The sequence below is a fragment of the Leptodactylus fuscus genome, chromosome 1 (assembly GCF_031893055.1).
Source record: "Leptodactylus fuscus isolate aLepFus1 chromosome 1, aLepFus1.hap2, whole genome shotgun sequence".
Lineage (NCBI taxonomy): Eukaryota > Metazoa > Chordata > Amphibia > Anura > Leptodactylidae > Leptodactylus > Leptodactylus fuscus.
The window spans coordinates 11,834,618-11,855,599 of NC_134265.1; the positions used below are offsets into that span (position 1 = coordinate 11,834,618).

General features: G+C 47.8%; 1 protein-coding gene and 1 pseudogene across 1 annotated transcript; both read right to left on the reverse strand.

Annotated features, from left to right (window-relative positions):
• LOC142189633 (uncharacterized) overlaps window positions 1–20,982 on the reverse strand; it is a 637,493-nt pseudogene that overhangs the window by 197,901 nt on the left and 418,610 nt on the right.
• On the reverse strand, window positions 12,244–20,635 carry LOC142190893 (oocyte zinc finger protein XlCOF29-like). The gene is made up of 4 exons (XM_075262321.1): window positions 20,493–20,635; window positions 19,833–20,362; window positions 19,458–19,578; window positions 12,244–12,302 (listed from the first exon to the last, which is right to left on the reverse strand). The coding sequence occupies exons 1-3, from the start codon at window positions 20,568–20,570 to the stop codon at window positions 19,554–19,556; spliced, it is 633 nt and encodes a 210-aa protein (XP_075118422.1). The 5' UTR covers window positions 20,571–20,635; the 3' UTR covers window positions 12,244–12,302; window positions 19,458–19,553.

Consider the following 20,982-nt stretch of genomic DNA (forward strand, 5'->3'; position numbering starts at 1 on the left):
GAAGGGGGGCCACAGGGAGCTGCCCCACGTCAAAACTCAGGCTTCCTCTTGGTGTCCTCCTTGGAAGCGCCACGACCAGCTCCCCTAGGGCGATATCTAAAACGCCGTTGTTGGGAAGGGCGTCTATAATTAGAGGAAGAACCTCTGCCTCTAGAGGGAGCACGTCTGCCCCTGGATGCTTGAGGTAGGGACCTTCCCCTACCTTCAGCTAATCCCTCCATAATGGCGTCTAAGCTTTGGCCAGACACCCTTCCCGGCTCAAAGGGGAGAGCACAGAGTGCTGCTTTAGACGCAAAATCTGCCCGCCAAGGCTTTAGCCAAAGGGGTCTACGGGCCGCAGTAGACAACGCCATAGATTTGGCGGAGATTTTTAATTGATGGCAGGAGGATTCCGCCAAATAATCTGCAGCCCTATGAACTCTTTTCATAGAGGCCAGAATCTCATCTCTGTCTACGCCCAAGTCTATATCCCGCTCCAAGGCGGCTAAGCGGTTGCGCAAAAAGTCACCAACCATAGAGGAGGCTATGGCCACAGAGGCTTGCGCGGAGGAAGCTGAGTAGACCTTCTTCAGAACGGAGTCCGCCCTACGATCCAGAGGGTCCTGAAGATTTGAACCATCTTCCAAGGGCACCAGGGTTCTGCGGGACAGCTTTGCTACGGCCAAATCCACCTTCGGGGGAGGCCCCCAGGAATCCCACTGGGTAGTGTTAACAGGAAACAAACTCTTGAAGATCCTGGAAAGCGAATGTCCTTTCTCTGGCTGTTTCCACTGCTGCGCCATAAGGTCGGTCAGCGTGGCGTCCGCATGGAAGGCAATATGTCCCCCAGAGGCAGACGTGGAGGCTTCCCCGTCAACATCTCGGCTCACTGTAGACCGGATGGACTTCAGCAGCCTGCCCGTTTGTTCATAATGGAACGCAGTTCTGCTGGAATAACTGAGTCGTCCTCGGAGGAATCATCCTCTGCCACCCGCAGGTGTTACAAGGGGGGGGGAGAGACGAGGAACGGAGCTCAGAGCATGGTCTCCTGGTGAGCTGAGACAAGGTGCAATGGATCCCATTGAGGGAATCATCCTGCAAAACAAAAAGGAGAGTACAAGCAAGGGAAAAACTATTTACCCAAGCGATGCCCAAACTCACCATCTCCTTGACCCATGCCATCATATCTCTGGGAGAGGGCTCCAAAGGTGGAGGACCTCTGCACCCGCGACAACGGCCCACTCATAGCCTGAAAATAGGCAAGTTATAGGACCAGTAGTACCCCGCAGGGCACAACCTTTCAAGCCGCTACCTACCATCAGGGAGCAGTGTGTTGCAATCGAAGCAGGAAAGATGTTTCCTCTTGGAAGAGGTTTTCCTCCTACCATCCCCAGGAGGGGTAGTAGAGGATGACATATCCTACAGAGAGATATAATAGACCATGCAACACTGTCACCATGACATCATACCAGCTTTAAAAAAAAGGGTAAATCTTACCAGGTCCTGTAGACCGGACAGCGAGGTGACGGATCCCAATAAAGTTTGCAAACTGGAAAAGAGTTCAAGATCAATGAACACCACAATCGCACGCCTTCAGCAGATACTGCAGGAAGGTCTCTGACACCAGGCCAGCCAGCCTCTTAATTCTGGCCGGCTGGAAGTGGGCGGAGCCACAATCAAAGCAGGTGAGGCAACCTGCCCAGACAACTAACCCTGTAATCAGGGGTCTGCAAAGATATACATTCCCCCCCACCAAGAGGCCCTTAACACGGGCACTTACCCCCACATCTCCCCGTCTTTTCCGGCCTTTAATAAGGCCTGAATCTTCCCTGAGTGAGCGGCCGCCAGCGCCAGGCCGTTGCCATGGCGCTATGATACTTCCGGCGAAACCGGAAGTGCGCGCTTACAGTCCGCGCGGCCACCAGAGGCGGCATGCGGAGTCCCCGGACTCTCACCAAAATGTCAGGTAAGTCACAAGGAGCAGGGGAAGTGGAGGAGAGGGGGGTAGCCACACATGGCTAACAAGCACCTTCTCCCCGCAGGGCACAGAAGGTGACAAGAAGAAAACAACCGCTCAGGAGGTGAGTGATCCTGCTGAGCTTCTCTAAGAGGACACAAGTCCTCCCACCTGTCCTCTGTCCACACAGGACAGAAAAAAACACGCAGAGGGGAGGTTCTTGTGCCCTCTTATAGGGCCTGCCACGCATTTGATTGGCTAATTAAATATCCGCCTGTCCTACCAGCACACAGGGGCAGAAATACCCCACATTGTGCCGCTGTTGAGGACGACAGGGAACAGCTCTTTTAAGAGCTACATTCCAGGGAGAAGCTTGTCAGTGTCTATCACACTAACGTGGTGTTAGGGGCAAATCAGCCCTGGATATGTTGCCGTAGTCCTAATTAATCAATATATGAGTATTGGTGATGTCACAGCAATTGCTCGGAGAACACACAGTCAGACACACAAGTATCGTGATCAGGATGTTCCAAACTTTATTACATATTACTTAGCTTATATAGAGGAATAATGGCTGTATGCTAATTTAGGCATAACAAACTACATCATATAGAAATATGAATTATCATTGGTAAAAGTACAAAAATGGGCGTTTACAGACTATGAATACGTATATAGACAATACATGAGTTAACACATGGTTGTCCGTGTCATCCATTTTAGTGTGTAGCACAGTCTGATGAAATGGATGCCATGACCTTCCAGGTTTCATGCTAATGGATGACAGACAAAACAAGAGATTAGAACTGACTTCATAGCTTGTGAACTTTATGCATCTTGTTATGGCCATCACGTATTGCGATGTACAAATATGGTAACTTACATCCGCCAGCATGTAGTACGGAGGGGCAACGAAGAACTGGTTTTAACTCGATATATTCTAATACGCACATTGACACAAAGATCAGCACATTTAGTCAAAATATAAGCCTCAGGGTTACTGGGAGCATCTTATCTGTTACTCCTGGCTACACGCTCAGGGTTAGTGGTTAGCTTATTTTTCTCTATTTTTCAAGTTACAGTTTTAGGAACTGGAATTAACCCCTCACAGTGGCACATTGACAGGCTGTATCTGCGCAACCCATCTTTCCACAGTGTGGATGATCCTGAGTGGGATACACTGAAAGTGTATTCCCATATACCCTATATACCCCCAATCCACGTTCCAACAGTGTGCACCCCCACCCCTGAAACTAACTTGAATACACTGTGTGTAATCCCCCAAGAATAAAATTGGGGCTACATACATCCTTCATTTGTTGCTATTGGCATATAGTGCCAGTTTCTGAGTGTAAATTCCCCTAAAAAATTGGGGCCTTCATACCACCCTTCTTTTGTTGCTATTGGCATATAGTGCCAGGTTCTGAGTGTAAATTCCCCTAAGAATTGGGGCCTGTATACCACCCTTCATTTGTTGCTATTGGCATATAGTGCCAGTTTCTGAGTGTAAATTCCCCTAAAAAATTGGGGCCTTCATACCACCCTTCTTTTGTTGCTATTGGCATATAGTGCCAGGTTCTGAGTGTAAATTCCCCTAAGAATTGGGGCCTTCATACCACCCTTCATTTGTTGCTATTGGCATATAGTGCCAGGTTCTGAGTGTAAATTCCCCAAATAAATTTGTGCCTGTATACAACCGGCATTTCTAGCTATTGGCATATTCACCCAAGTTCTGAGTGTTAATTCCCCAAATATATTGGGGCCTGCATCCCCCCTTAATTTCTTGATATTGGCATAAACACCCAGGTTCTGAGTGCTAATTCCACCAAATAAATTGGGGCCTACATACACCCTTAATTTCATGGTATTGGCATATACACCCAGGTTCTGAGTGTGTTTAAGCCAGGAAAGCATATTAAAATGCGCAAGTTTCCCGGGAAAGGACGTGGACGAGGTCGGGGGAATGGTTCTGGGGAGCAAGTTACCGGTGAAGCCACAGGGCGTCCCGTGCCTACTCCTTTGGGGCAGCAAGCATTGTGCCGCTCCACAGTCCCAGGGTTGCTTGCCACATTAACTAGGCTGCAGGGTACAAACCTTACTAGGCCCGAGAACCAGGAACAGGTCTAGCAATGGCTGTCGGATAATACTTACAGCACATTGTCCACCAGCCAGTCAGCCTCTACCTCCTCTCCTCCTCCTACCCAACAGTCTGCTCCTCCTTCCTCCCAACATGCCCAATCTTCCCCGAACAATAACCCCAACTTTCCCAGCTCCCCGGAGCTGTTCTCCGGTCCTTTCACTGTCCCTCAACCTGCCCCTCCATTTAGCAACTCCACGGAGCTACCTGACGAGTATCTGTGTCCAGATGCTCAAAAACTGTTTGGTGGCGGATGACCAGCAACCCACCCTCATCAACGATGATGAGACACAGTTGTCGTCAGGGCAGCCAGTTGCCATGTGCGTTGTGCAGGAGGAGGAGGTGAGAGAGGAGGACACTACCTGGACAGGGGGGATGTCAAGCGGGGAAAGTAGTGTCGATGTTGAGGCAGGTGCAGCACCAAAAAGGGTAGCTAGAGGCAGAGGTCAGCTGCTTCGCCGAAGCCAGGCCACACCCGGAATCTCCCAAGATGTTCCCTTTTGTACCTAGCCCAGAAAAACTCCCACCTCGAGGGCACGTTTCTCGAAGGTGTGGAGTTTTTTCAAGGAATGCGCCGAGGACAGATATAGTGTTGTTTGCACAATTTGCCTTTTGAAATTGAATAGGGGCTCTGAGAAGAGCAACATGTCCACCACTTCAATGCGCCGTCATTTGGAATCCAAGCACTGGAATCAGTGGCAGAGAGCAATTGCAGGACAAACGTTGCCCGCCGTTGACGCCACTGCCTCTCCCACTGCTCACAGTGCTGGCGATGCACTCCAGAGGACGAGCCAGGACACCACATCACCTGGCTCCGCCATTTTGTTGACTTCTCCCTCATCCCCCCCTGTTCCTGTCTTATCTCTTTCTCCTGCACCATCTCATGCACCATCAGGTGCTTCTTTACACCAACTCACCATCTCTCAGACATTGGAGCGGCGGCAGAAATACACCGCTAACCACCCACACGCGCAAGCCTTGAACGCCAACATCGCTAAACTGCTGGCCTAGGATATGTTGGCGTTCCGGCTTGTTGAAACTCCAATCTTCCTGGACCTGATGGCAACTGCGGCACCTCGCTATGCCGTCCCTAGCCGTCACTACTTCCCCCCGTGTGCCGTCCCCACCTTGCACCAGCACGTGTCACTCAACATCAGGCGGGCCCTTAGTTCCGCGCTTTGCACAAAGATCCACTTGACCACCGATGCGTGGACAAGTGCATGCGGACAGGGACGCTACATTTCACTGACGGCACACTGGGTGAATGAAGTTGAGGCTGGGACTGCTTCCCAAACTGGCCCGGTGTACCTCATCTCCCCGCCTAACATTCCTGGCAGGGACACGGGAACAACACCCTCCTCCACCACCTCCTCCGCCGCTGTTTGATTGACCCCAGCTACGAGTTGGAAATGTTGCAGCACTGGCGTTGGTAGACGTCAGCAGGCCGTGCTGAAGCTGATCAGCTTGGGGGACAGACAGCCTCCGAGGTGAGGGATGCCCTCCTTGATGAGACGGCAATATGGTTTGAGCCGCTGCACCTGGGCCCAGGCATGGTCGTTTGGGATAACAGCCGGAACCTGGTAGCAGCTCTAGAGCTTGCCGGACTCCAACATGTTCCATGCCTGGCCCACGTCTTTAACCTAGTGGTGCAACGTTTCCTAAAGAGCTACCCAAATGTGCCGGAGCTACTGGTGAAAGTGCGGCGCATGTGCGCCCACTTTCGCAAGTCGACAGTAGCCGCTACTAGCTTAAAAACACTCCAGCAACGCCTGCATGTGCCACAACACCGGCTTTTGTGCGACGTCCACACACGCTGGAACTCAAATTATCACATGTTGAGCAGAGTGGTTGAGCAACAGAGACCTTTGATGGAATACCAGCTACAAAACCCTAGGGTGCCACAAAGTCAGCTGCCTCAGTTTCTCATCCATGAGTGGCCATGGATGAGAGACCTTTGTGACATCCTACGGGTCTTTGAGGAGTCCACAAGGAGGGTGAGCTCTGAGGATGCGATGGTGAGCCTTACAATCCCGCTCTTGTGTGTTCTGAGAGAATCCCTCATTGACATCAGGGATAACTCAGATCACACAGAGGAGTCAGGGATAGCAGCAGATCCGTCACAGCTGGAGAGTAGGTCCTCACATGTGTCCGCTTCACCACGTTTAATGGAGGAAGAGGAGGAGGAGGAGGAAGACCTGTCTGATGATGTGATGGTGATACAGGAGGCTACCGGGCAACTTTGAATTGTCCCAATGTTGCAGCGCAGATGGGTAGAAAGGGAGGATGAGGAGGAAATGGAGATTGAACTTTCCGGTGGGGTCAGAGGAGTCATGCCAACTAACACTGTGGCAGACATGGCTGAGTTCATGTTGGGGTGCTTTACAACTGACAAGCGTATTGTCAAAATCATGGAGGACAACCAGTACTGGATCTTTGCTATCCTTGACCCCCGGTATAAAAGCAACATCTCATCTTTTATTCCGGTAGAGGGGAGGGCCAATCGCATCAATGCTTGCCACAAGCAATTGGTGCAGAATATGATGGAGATGTTTCCAGTATGTGACGTTGGCGGCAGGGAGGGCAGTTCCTCCACTAGGCGACCAAGTGCTCCCCAGTCCACACAAACGAGGGACACACTGTCTAAGGTCTGGGGCACCTTGATGGCGCCCCCTCGCCAAAGTACCGCCACTGAGGGTCCTAGTGTCACCAGGCATGAGAAGTATAGGCGCATGTCACAGGATTACCTTTCCGACCACAGCCCTGTCCTCTCCGATCCCTCTGCACCCTACACGTATTGGGTGTCGAAGTTGGACCTGTGGCTTGAACTTGCCCTATATGCCTTGGAGGTGCTGTCCTGTCCTGCCGCCAGCGTCCTATCTGAGAGGGTCTTCAGTGCAGCCGGTGGCATCATCACTGACAAGCGCAGCTGGCTGTCAGCTGAGAGTGCCGACCGGCTCACTTTGATAAAAATGAACACCCACTGGATAGAGCCTTCATTTTCGTGCCCACCTGTGTAAAGCACCCCAACATGAAAGTCGGTGTCTGTGCTCAATCTCTCCAATTCCTCCTCCGCATCCTCATACTCATCCACCATAAGCGTTGCACAATTCTGCTCCTACTAGGCTCCCTCCACGCTGATTTCCCAAAACTCTGCTGGTTAGAGGCTCCCGCCACCCTGATTTCCCACAACTCTGCTGGTTAGAGGCTCCCTCCACCATGAATTTCCCAAATTTCCCAAAACTCTGCTGGTTAGAGGCTCCCTCCACCCTGATTTCCCACAACTCTGCTGGTTAGAGGCTCCCTCCACCATGAATTTCCCAAAACTCTGCTGGTTAGAGGCTCCCTCCACCATGAATTTCCCAAAACTCTGCTGGTTAGAGGCTCCCTCCACCATGAATTTCCCAAAACTCTGCTGGTTAGAGGCTCCCTCAACCATGAATTTCCCAAAACTCTGCTGGTTAGAGGCTCAGTCCACCCTGATTTTCAAAAACAATGCTAGTGCCAACCTCAACTCACTACAAGGGCCAAATACACTGCTGTTGCAAGGCTCTCCTCACTCCAAGTACCCAATACAATGCTGGTGACAGGCTCTCCTCACTCCAAGGGCCAAATACACGTTTCAAGGTGTTTTTCCACTGAGAGGTGGTATGGAGTGTGTAAAGTGTGTAGTTGTTAGGCTGTGATAGTGGGGTAATACAGGGACTTGGGTGTATTAGATGCCCCCAGACATGCTTCCCCTGCTGTCCCAGTGTCATTCCAGGGTGTTGTCATCATTTCCTGTGGTGTCATAGTGGACTTGGTGACATTCCTGAGACGGATTTGGGTTTCCCCCTTAACGAGTATATGTTCCCCATAGACTATAATGGGGATCGAAACCCGTTCGAATAGTGAGCGGCTGTTTGAATCGGATTTCGAACCTCGAACATTTTAGTGTTGGCTCATCTCTAATGATTATTATTTATTATTATAATATTATTACTCTGGTATTTACACACTGGGGGTAGGAAGTTGTGTCCTTTTTACGGGGTTAAGCCATGTGAAATTAATACTGGCTAATTAAAATTCCGCCTTTCCTACCAGCACACAGGGGCAGAAAATACCCCACATTGTACCGCTGTTAGGACTAAGGGAAACAAGATTATCTTCATAATCCTTCGTTATAATTCTGGATACAATTATACACCGTCAGTAAAATATTTGCTATTGTTTGCTCCAATTCCCTCTAATGAACGTGTCATAAATAGATTAAATAAATTTTAACAAAGATGAGGAATATATTGTGATGTGTATTCTCAAAAATGCACCAAAATTACGTCATAAAGTTTTGGCTGAAAGTAAACCATCTAAGGTGGTATAAATGTAGACTGGACAGGGTATAGATATGGCAGATTTATCATCCAGTTCAGTCACTGTGATAAATCTGGTGTAGTATCAGATTGTCTATCTAAGTTTACACTATTAGTAAATCTGAGCCAATGTGTGGTCTGCTCAAAGGGATTCCTACTGAAAAGATTGGTCAAAAAAATGGCCTTGTTCTGGTGAGGGGTTGTCTGCTCATAGAGAGGCATAAAGAATAAAGGAGCCTTCACACAGTTACGCTGCGCTCATTCTGAACGTAAAAACACGTTCAGAATACCGGCATACGCGCGCTACCCATTGAAATCAATGGGAGGCCTTTTTGGTACTTTTCCCTTATCGGGCCAGCATCGCTAGCTAGCACTGGAGCTGTGTATAAAGGAGCAGCGGATCACAGGACGCCAGAGAGGGGCGCCCAGACCCTGCACTCACTCACGGTGCGGAGAGGATGGTGGAGCCCGGCCTGGTGTGAGCGGTGTGCCACTGTGACAGATGCTGTGTGCGTCACTGCAGCCGCAGCATCAGGGGGTGATGTCCGTCTTCACCATGTCCTCCCGACACTGGGACGTGCAGCCCGGCCGCTGACAAGCTTATGCTCACCGACAATCACCAAGTCAACCCACGTCCCAACCCCGCAATCATAATCAACCTTCCCTGCCTTCTCTCTGGGAGCTCCGGCTATAGTTACATCCAGCTCCCACTTTCAGCAGCTCCACGATTTCGTACAGCTGCTAAGTTCTGATTAGATGTAACGATACGTTCTTGCAGAACAAGGACACCACATATAGGATGTATATACCCAATGCGTGGTCCACAAGTGGTTAAGAGGGTGAATTTCTTAAAGCAGTACATAGCAGTTTAGATGGATATAGAGAAGATTTTAAAATAGTATAAGATAAACCTACGGCTACGATTAAGGCGCCTGGTCCGGACAGATTGCCTCTCGCCTATTACAAGAAACTTAGACCCAGACCTTGGACCCCACCTCTTATAAGGTGTTCAACTACCAGACATCAGTTTACTGATACCCCTCATGATTCGGGTCCCGCTCTGTTTCTCCTCCATCACTACTAGTCTCCAGTGTGCACTTATACCGTTCTATGCTTCGATTTTTGGTCCCCGTGGCCTGGGACTGCATTCCGCAACTCTTAAAGCAAGTGGAGACTCCGCCTCTCTCCTTCTGGATTCTGAAGGTCAATAAGCTTATGAGCATGGAGAACCTCACTTCTTTCCTGCACGACACTGTTGAAATCTTCAATAAAACCTGGTACTACTGGTTGGAGTTCCAACGTACTGAAGAGTCACAGACGCTTCTTGGGACTAGACCGTGGCACAATGATTCTTATAGATATGGATTTATTACCTGTCTGTATCCCACTCATGTGCCTATGCAGCCCCCTCCCCACCCCTTTTCCTGTTACCTTGTTTTTCCTTCTCTCCTCCTTCAGTTGGTTATCGTCTTACTCACTAAGATATTCATTCTACTTCCTTCCTCTCTTCTCCTTCTTTCCTCTATGCTCTTCTCTTTCCCTCTTTCCCCTTCTTCTCCCTGAAGCTGCCGCTCGAGGTTCTTGCTCCTGTTGTTACCTGGATACTATGCTGTACTTGGGATGACTTTTGTACCGTCCTGTTTCATCCTTGTTCTTTTATTTTTGTTGAAAATCAAAACTGTGAATAAAAACATGAATAAAAGTAGAGGCCACAAAAATACCTCTTGTCACCCCAGGCCTGCCAGGAATAAAGGACTGTCACAGGTGTAATTCCAATTCAAATATTTTATTCAAATTGTCAATGAGTTTAAGACAAAAGAACCCGAGGTGAGCTCTCTAAGATTTAAGATATGAATTGGGGGTAAAACAATCAGGAAAGAAAAATGCTTTTTTTTCTGTGTGTTCTTAGATGTGCAGTTGGAGATGACTTTTGGTTAATCATACTTCTCATGTGTATATTAAAATGGCTTCTCTCCTGTGTGAGTTCTTTGATGTCTAACGAGATCTGATTTAGAGATAAAACATTTCCCACATTCTGGGCATGAATATGGCTTCTCCCCTGTGTGAGTTCTTTGATGTCTAACAAGATGTGATTTCAGAGCAAAACGTTTCCCACATTCTGAACATGAAAATGGCTTCTCCCCTGTGTGAGTTGTTTGATGTTCAACAAGACTTGATTTAGCAGTAAAACATTTTCCACATTCTGAACATGAAAATGGCTTCTCCCCTGTGTGAGTTCTTTGATGTATAATAAGATGTGATTTTTTAGCAAAACATTTTCTACATTCTGGGCATGAAAATGGCTTCTCCCCTGTGTGAATTCTTTGATGTTCAACAAGATTTGATTTATAAATATAACATTTTCCACATTCTGAACATGAAAATGGCTTCTGCCCTGTGTGAATTCTTTGATGTGTAACAAGATCTGATTTCTGACAAAAACATTTTCCACATTCTGAGCATGAATATGGCTTCTCCCCTGTGTGAGTTCTTTGATGTCTAACAAGCTGTGATTTCAGAGCAAAACATTTTCCACATTCTGAACATGAAAATGGCTTCTCCCCTGTGTGAATTCTTTGATGTGTAACAAGATCTGATTTCTGACAAAAACATTTTCCACATTCTGAGCATGAACATGGCTTCTCCCCTGTGTGAGTTCTTTGATGTCTAACAAGCTGTGATTTCAGAGCAAAACATTTTCCACATTTTGAACATGAAAATGTCTTCTCCCCTGTGTGAGTTCTTTGATGTCTAACAAGCTGTGATTTCAGAGCAAAACATTTTCCACATTCTGAACATGAAAATGGCTTCTCCCCTGTGTGAGTTCTTTGATGTATAATAAGATGTGATTTTTTAGCAAAACATTTCCCACATTCTGGGCATGAAAATGGCTTCTCCCCTGTGTGAATTCTTTGATGTTCAACAAGACTTGATTTAGCAGTAAAACATTTCCCACATTCTGGGCATGAGTTTGGCTTCTCCCCTTTGTGAATAATTTGATGTCTAACAAGCTCTGATTTATAATTAAAGCATTTCCCACATACTGAACATGAATATGGCTTCTCCCCTGTGTGAGTTTTTTGATGTCTAACAAGCTGTGATTTCAGAGCAAAACATTTTCCACATTCTGAACATGAAAATGGCTTCTCCCCTGTGTGAGTTGTTTGATGTTCAATAAGACTTGATTTAGCAGTAAAACATTTTCCACATTCTGAACATGAAAATGGCTTCTCCCCTGTGTGAGTTCTTTGATGTATAATAAGATGTGATTTTTTAGCAAAACATTTTCCACATTCTGGGCATGAAAATGGCTTCTCCCCTGTGTGAATTCTTTGATGTTCAACAAGACTTGATTTAGCAGTAAAACATTTTCCACATTCTGAACATGAAAATGGCTTCTCCCCTGTGTGAGTTCTTTGATGTATAATAAGATGTGATGTTTTAGCAAAACATTTCCCACATTCTGGGCATGAGTTTGGCTTCTCCCCTTTGTGAATAATTTGATGTCTAACAAGCTCTGATTTATAATTAAAGCATTTCCCACATACTGAACATGAATATAGCTTCTCTCCTGTGTGAGATCTTTGATGTGCAAAAAGATTTGATTTCTTACTAAAACATTTCTCACATTCTGAACATGAATATGGCTTCTCCCCGGTGTGAGTTCTCTGATGTATAACACCTCTTCTGCATCTTTTATTTTGCGTAACAGACTGTGATGAACTAGAAGAGAGATCTTTCTTCTGAAGGGCTGAAGATATATCTGGGGTAATGACATGTTCTTGATATGGATCTTGTGTGATACCATGATCTTTTGCTTTATAATCTGTAGATATCAAATGTCCCTCTGAGCTCCTGGTACAGTCATCTGACAAAAAGAAAACTGATTTTACTATTAAATAATTTTATAAGAATATTCCCCACTGAACAAACAACAGTAACACAGCCTATTTCATTAGTATTTACTGTGCTGAGAATGATAGCAATGACAGTCTTAATGGCAGATACCACCGCTGCTCTAGGTCACTGTAGAGGTGCTGGTAGTAGATGAAATAAGCGGGCCCACCCAGTCGCAGCACTAAGGAAAAGGGGTGGTGGCACTTACACTGATGAGCAGAAGGGTAACAATGTTTAGAACTTTTGAACTTCAGCCTCCATATCTCACAGTCCACTACAGCTCGGAACGTGAGACTACCATCATTATATAGACAATCATCTTGGCCATCTCATTGTTAGGGAATTGCTGTTTGAACCCTGGAACGGGACACAAGAGACAGTGAGCCCTAAGCTGATGCCCCCAACTGACCCTTCCTATTGCCAGGCCCTATCCTACGTAATAGGCGGCAACCACAAAGACAGTCCCTTCCTGGATATGTGAGACACAAAATGCAGACAAGACGGATAACAACAAAGGGAGGTCAGCTAGCCAAGGGTCAATAAACAGTCGAGCGATGCAGTGCCAAATCGGAGTCCAAAGAATAGTCAGTAGGGAAAGCCAGAGGTCAAGGATTAGAATGCAAGCAAGAATAATGACAGCAAGGAGCAAGTATGCACTAGGCAATAGCAAGCACTGGTGTAAATGAGAGTCAAGACTAAATAGGGAGGAAGAACCCGCCCCTGGGGTTGACAGGCTGTCAATCACACGAATTAACACTTCATGAACAGAGGCAAACAAGGGCAGAAGATGGGTGTGGTGGAAATTCAATAATAGAACTAGAGCCATGTTCACACAGTGCGACCAAAAACTTTAAGCCAAGAACCAAAGTGCACACGCCTCCTGCACCGCCGCATGCTAGCAGAGGGCAGTGCAGTGACCCGAACAGGCAGAGATGTTACACTCATACATAAATTTGACTTGCAACTATTTTGCATATGATTAGTTATGCAGATTCTTGTCATGTAACTTCATTGTTACTGTTTTGTTCCTAAAAATCTAAATTTTAATTATTTTGTAAATCTACCTCTAGCTGTCAACACTGTCTGAATCCTTCTGGACATGCTCTGGATCAGATTCAAGCATGTCTCAAGTGAAATCAGATCCCAGATCTCTTCTACATATTCCCAGTGTTGGTGCATACTGGTCAACTCACTTGGGTACAACTACAGTTTATTTCTTCCTCTCTACCCACAAGTGTTTGATTGGGTTGTAGTCTGGGGACTGTGGGGGCCAATTCAGAACCTCTGTTTTATTGTCAATGAACCATTTCTTCGAATCTTGACATATGCTTGAGGTCGTTGTCCTGCTGGAACACTATGTCGTCCTTCTCATATCCATGGTACTCTATTGTACAAGTTAACTCGTATTGTAGGATACTCACATATACCTCGGCAGTGAGACCACCATCAATCCTGGTAAAGTATACAACCCCTTTGTCTGTGAAACAACCCAATGTCATCAGACTTCTTCCACTAAACATGACAATACCTTTAATTTCTCAATCTTAGCCCCCTTTTCCCTTAAAACTTTCGGATAAATTTTCAATCAGAGTCCAGTCTATTGAGTCTCATCTCATCACTGCAAATCACCTATTTCCAATCTTCTACTGTCCACTTTTAGTACTTTTTTCCCCCCCCCAACCTGAGCTAACGCTTTTTTATGACCATATTGATTTTGAGGCTTCCTCATCTTTCGGGCAAACATTCCACATCTGCACATCTGTGATCTCACTATTACAAAGCATACGAGCCACCTGCACTGCCATGTTTGTCGCGCCACAACTGATAGATCTTTTGGTGAGCCGACTTGTTGACTCTGATATTTTGCCTGAACGTTCACCTCTTGTCTTTGGAATGAATGGACGGACATCATTTCGTATTCTTCCCACAGTCATGGCACTTACATGATGCAGTTTGGCAACTTTCTTGGCCCAGAGACCGCTATCGATGAGCTGGATGATGTTTCTCTTTTCTTGGGAAAACTTCATGGCTGATAATTGATTTGAACCAGTGACCTTTCACTTGGGAAATAAACCTAATAGGTCCCTGAGCTATTAAAGGGGTTGTCCCATCACAAGGATCCTATCTATACTGCTTGTTAATGTGAATGTAAGACTTTTCCTAAATACACTGCTTCAGCAAAACTGATTTGTTTGGCCGCTATATTACTTTATTCATTTTTTTGGGACACATCCCTTGACTTATCTGCTCATAAGTCAAGTGATGTATCTGCTTCTCTGAGGGGGGAGGGAGGAGGGGCTAAGTGCACGGGAGCAAGCCTGGGGGGGGTAGTTTACCCTTTGGGGGGAAGGGGCCGCCAATGCAGACCCGGCATCCGCTGTAATAGAGAGGCGGATGACGGGGAGGGTTAGACGCCGGCACAGGTGCCTGCAACATCGCTATGCTTCTGCCCTGCATGAAGCCAGCAGTGGCAGCAGTGATTCTACTATTCCGGGGGGCGGAGGAGCGGAACAGCAACGTTCTGCCGCTGCTGGCTTCATGCAGGGCAGAAGCATAGAGATGTTGCAGGCACCTGTGCTCCCTGGCATCCGCCTCTCTCTATTACAGCAGATGCCGGGTCTGAATTCACATTGTGAAGGCTAGACTGGTCTATGAGTGCGCACGCAAGGCCAGCGGCATCTCGCCGCTTGGCTTTGCATATGTGACCCCGCCCACCAATGACGCAGCAAAGCTGGAAGACAGAAGACCACCCTTAACTGTCATTGTGTATGTGTGTGATGTGGTGAGACCTTCAAAAATTACTTTTCTGGACCTTGAGGTGAGTTAAGCCTTGTAGGAGCAGAGTGGTAGGCCCTTGAGGTCAGTTGAGCCTTTGCACTTTTAATGTTGTTTTTCAACGGTGATGGTGGAGGAGGAGGATGAACTGGTGAGCTGGTGCATAAACATGGAACTTCATGCTGGGGTGCTTGACAGTTGTGGACATGCAAATCCTGAGTCAATTCAGTGGCTGTTCATTTTGATCAGCGTCAGCCGGTCAGTACTGTCAGCTGACAGACGGCTGCGCTTATCGGTGATGATGCCACCGGCTGCTCTGAAGACCCTTTCAGATAAAGCGCTGGCGGCAGGACAGCACCTCCAAGGCGTCAAGCGCCAGTTCCAGCCACAGGTCCAACGTCGACATCCAATATATGTAAGGCGCAGAGGGATCAGAGAGGACAAGGCTGTGGTCGGCCAGGTACTCACGCAACATGCGCCTATACTTGTCACTGCTGGTGACACTAGGCCCCTCAGTGGCGGTAGTTGGGCGAGGGGGTGCCATGAACGTGTGGTGGGTGTGGACCGGATGGCAGTTGTTAGCTTCTTGGAGGAACCCTCCTCTCTGCCGCCAGCGAAGGTTGATGGAAAACATTCCATCATATTCTGCACCAGTTGCTTGTGGCAATCATTTAGGTGATTGGTTCTCCCCTCTACCAGAATGAAAGCCGAGATGTTATTTTTATACCGGGGGTCGAGGATTGCAAAAATCCAGTATTGGTTGCTCTCCATGATTTTCACAATGCGTTTGTCACTGGAAAAGCAGCCCAACATGAAGTCAGGCATGTGAGCCAGAATGTTACTTGGCATGACTTCGCTGCCCCCACCGGAAGGGTCTCTCTCCATTTCCTCCTCCCCTTCGCCCCATCTGCACCGAAGCAATGGGACACACTGAACTTCCCCGCTAGCCTCGTGTGTGAGAATGACATCATCTGCCACTTCATCCTCCTCTTCCTCTGTCATTCCATGCTGAGAAGCTGACAGGAGTGTGCACTGACTATCCTATGATGGGTCTGCTCCTATCCCAGACTACTCAGCATGCAATGTGTTATCCCTGATTGCGATGAGGGATTCTCGCATCACACAGAGGAGCGGGATGGTTACGCTCACTAATGCGTCGTCACAGCTGACCCTGTTGGTGGACTCCTCAAAGACTCATAGGATTTTATATGGGTCTCCCATCCATGGCCACTCATGGTTGAGAAACTGAGGGAGCTGACTTTGTAGCACCCTAGGGTTTTGGAGATGGTACTCTATCAAAGGACTCTGCTGCTCACACACCCTGCTCAACATCTGGTATGTTGAGTTCCAGTATGTGGGGACATCGCACAACAGCTGGTGTTCAGGCAGATATAGACATTGCTGGAGGGTTTTGAGGCTAGCAGCGGTTACTGTAGACTTACGAAAGTGGGTGCACAAGCGCTGCACTTTCACCAATAGCTCAGGCACATTGGGATAGGTTTTTAAAAAGTGTTGGACCACCAAGTTGAAAACCTGGGCCAGGCAAGGAACATGTTGTAGGCTGGCAAGCTCCAGAGCCGCTACCAGGTTCCGGCCATTGTCACACACAACCATGCCTGGGCCCAGGTGCAGCGGCGAAAACCACATTGCCCTCTCCTCGAGGATGGCATTCCCCACCTCGGGGGCAGTGTGTTGTCTGTCGCCCAAGCTAATGAGCTTCAGCACAGCCTGCTGACGTCTCCCCACACCAGTGCTGCAGCATTTCCAGCAGGTAGCTGGGATAGATGTTATGGCGGAGGAGGAGGAGGGTGGTTGAGAACCCCTGTGTCACGACCTGAATTCTTGTAATAAAATTGTGTATTTTTCTGGTGGGGATTTGATCTTCTGGTGGGTATTCTATGGTCTTCTGGTGGTTTCCTTGCCATTAGACCATCTGTTTGTGTATTTGGTGTCAGCCTTCTGAATATACTTGAGGTTCTATGGATTGAACATCAGGTGTTGGTTGTTGCCATTATCCTATGGGAGGATTCTGGGGCTTTTATTAGGAGGAGGGCTGGCTTCACTAGTTGCCGGTTTTTGTGGTTACTACTTAGAATTCTTGGCTCTGGGAGGAGGATCGTTTTGGTGGAGTTTCAACTGACTAGGAAGTGGTGTGAGTGTTGCCTTGTGTGTGATTCTGGTTTGTCCCGCCACACTTAATCTCTATCCGGTCCTTCAGTTCTGTTTGCCTGGCACTATCTTGTGGTTTGTGAGGTTTTGGGTTCCAGTTTGTTTTGCCCCAGTCCTGTGTTAACCCTTTCCTCACCTCTCCACTATCCCTCTCCTCATTCTCTTGTTGTGTATTGTGTTGTGCTGCGTGTCTGTTGTCCAGCACATCCCATCCTGTTTGTTGTGTCTGCCAGCTGCACCTTGGTTTCTGTAGGGGTGACCACCTTAGTATTCCCAGCCCCTAACTCTCTTGTAGCTCTCCCCCTGTCTGTCTGCTAGGTCTTCGTGCTAGAGAGCCAGGAGTTGTCGGGGCCAAGGCTAGCTTGGGTACAGCTGACCACCATCCGCAGGCAGGGCCTAGCTAGCCGCCGTAGCGTCAGGGATAGTCTCCTTCCCCTGTTCCCTTTAGCGGTGCAGTCTGCAGTCCAGATTCCGGGTCTGGGCATTGACACGAACGTAACACCCTGCCGGGAATCTTAGGCAGGGAGAGGAGGTAGGCCACCCCAGTTTGCGACCTGGTCCCAGCCTCCACCACAATCACCCAGTATGCCGTGAGTGAGATGTAGCATCCCTGTCCACATGCGCTTGTCCACGCGTGGGTGGTCAAGAGGACCTTAGTGCAAAGCTAGGAACTGAGCGCCCGCCTGATGTTATGGGACACGTGCTGGTGCAAGGCGGGGACGGCACACCGGGAGAAGTAGTGATGGCTAGGGACGGCATAGCGAGGTGCCGCAGCTGCCATCAGGACACGGAAGGCCTGAGTCTCCACAAGCCTAAACAGTATCATCTCCATGGCCAGCATTTTGGAGATGTGCCCGTTTAAGGCTTGGGCGGCTTGCGCTATACTTCTGCCTGCTCTCAAACGCCTGGGAGATGGTGGGTTGCTGGGATAGAGGTGCATGATGGTGCAGGCGAAGGAGCAGAGGCAGGAAAAGGGGAGGATGAGGGTGAAGTCCCCAAAGTGGCAGAGGCAGACGTGGAGGTGTCCTGGTTGGTGGTCTGGACTGCAGTGCCAGCACTAGAAACAGTGGAAGAGGCAGTGGCGGCAACGCCGGACGACGATTGTCCTGCATTTGCTCTCTCCCACTGAGCCCAGTGCTTGCCTTCCAAATGATGGCGCACGGCTGCGGTGGTCAGACTGCTCTTTTCAGAGCCCCTACTCATTTTTGAGTTGCAAAGTCTGCAAACCGCACTCAGTTTTCCCTCCGCGCATACATTGAAAAATCTCCACACTATCGAGGAACTCGTTCGCCGAGTTTTTGGCGAGAGGCTAGGACAGGGAACATCTTGGGCCTTGCTGGCTCTGGCCTGACTTCTCTGAAGCAACTGTCCTCTGCCTCTAGACATGCCTCTAGTCACCTTTTTGGGTGCTGCGCCTACATTCCCCGCTAGTTATCACCCTGTTGCCTGACAGGGACTATTCTTATAAACCAAAGGTCACCTGATTTAACCAGCCAATGACTTTTTCCTATTTTTTTTCCGCTACCTACGTTTTCCTACTTCCTGTCCCACCTCCCCTGCACAGTTATTGGTGAAAAAAAGGTGCCAGGGAAGGTGGAAGGGAAATAGAATTTTTACTGCGTTTACCGCGTGGTATTCGATTAGATTCGAATATCTTGAATACCTTAGTATTTGATCGAATATCTATTTTCTAGTCCGGATTCCATAGTGTGATTGGGGTCTAAGGTGAGGATTACACAGTGACATTTGTAGAAGCTGCTTCAGGAATTCAGAAGAAGAATTTTTCCGCTTTACCAAATCAGCCCCCGAATCTCCATCAGATTCCTTACTGGCCAGGTGGGATTTTCCACCTCCCATTTATTTCCATAGAGCTCTGAGGTGGAATCTGCCTGAAGATCGAGCAGGAGGATTATTTTTCCGCCACCTGAAATAATCTGCTATATAATTCTGGGAAATTCTTTCCCTTCACGAGGACTGACAGCCAGTGAGGAAGAAATTTGCCTCGTTCACATCAATGTCAAGTCCATATTCCTGCTGTCCGTTCTATTCTATACTACATTTATTCCCCCCTATAGCGGTATCACACTTATATTCATGTATTAGTATTTTACCTGAATCGGGGAACAACAAATAGTCTAAACAATGTCTGAATAGAATCAGTGACGCTTCTGTGCTTTATATAGTGGTGACTCCTCACCTGGGCGGGTCCCTGTAGGAATGTCCTCCTCACACTCCTCATCACCACTCACATAGGGCTCTTCCTTTATTCTCATAGATATAGCATTAATGTCGCTCACATCTTTATCCTGATGGAAAATCTGTGAAACAAATAATGTAAAAGTCACCGGACAAATGGGAAAGTCACAGAGAATGTTCTAGATCATTAATCCGCATGAAGATGAAAGATGTCCTGACAGTAGCTGCAGGTCTGTGAGAAGCCGGATAAACATATTAGATGGCGGCTCAATGACACCGCCCATGTATATAACCATATAATACTGCTGGATACAACAAGACTGACCACAAGGACTTCACAGCCCGTCTACACATCTTAGGGAATATCTCCATCTACCTGATCATCCTGTGGAAGAAGAGGACTGGGACATCTCTCCAGTGTTGTCCTCTTACTGGATCTACCTGTAGGAAACACAGACAGGGACTGAATTCATTCTGTACATACAAATAATGGAAGTCCATGTGTATATAGTCATGTCTATTACCTGCTGATGTGAGGGGCTGGTGGTCCTCCATCATCACCTCCTTGTACAGATCCTTGTGTCCTTCTAAATACTCCCACTCCTCCATGGAGAAATAGACAGCGACATCCTGACACCTTATAGGAACCTGACAACACAATGATACAGTCATCACCCCGACCCCTCCAGTTACTGTATAATGTCCCAGCATTCCCAGCAGTGTCACCTCTCCAGTCAGCAGCTCCAGCATCTTGTTGGTGAGTTCTAGGATCTTCTGTCCATTGATCTCCTCCTGTATCAGGGGGTGAGGTGGAGGCCCCAGGATTGGGCCGAGGGTTCCTCCATATCCCTCATACACAGGAGCCTGACAGCGCCCACTAGAGGTCTTCTTCACTACTATGTAATCCTGGTTATGGGGAGACATATTAATAAATCTCACTACATACATGTCCAGAGTCCATCACCTCTCCAGTCATATCATCTGTTATTACTAGAGATAAGAATGATGTAATGATGACATCATCAGAATCTCTCACCTCTCCAGTAAGCTGGTAGATGATCTCTAGGGTGAGATTTAATAGACTTTCCGCCATCTTGTTCCTGTCTCTTTCCATCCTTGATGGATCAATCAGGAATATTCTCTTATATAGAAGATACTGAGAGGATTCTATATTGTAGGAACCTGAATGGAGAGAAGATGAGACAATGTAATCACTACACGGAATCCCATGGAATAAATAGAAGAGTTGAGTCCCATTATTATCACCACCTCCTACTTCTGACGTCGGCAGCGTGTAGCTCAGGAAGGGAGTGACTTGTTGTGGGCCGGCTTGGTGGGTATATAAGGTGTGTGATAGGCTGAATAGAATCTCATTGGGAGTTTTTGACCAGTCTCAAGCGTACTGGCTGAGGGGTGTTCAGTGCTGCCCGGGGTGTTGCAACACAAATTGGATCTGAAAGAGCCAAACCCTGATGCCGAACAGCCCAGGAGGCTCCAGCAGCTCTAGTAGAATGAGCCGCGCTACC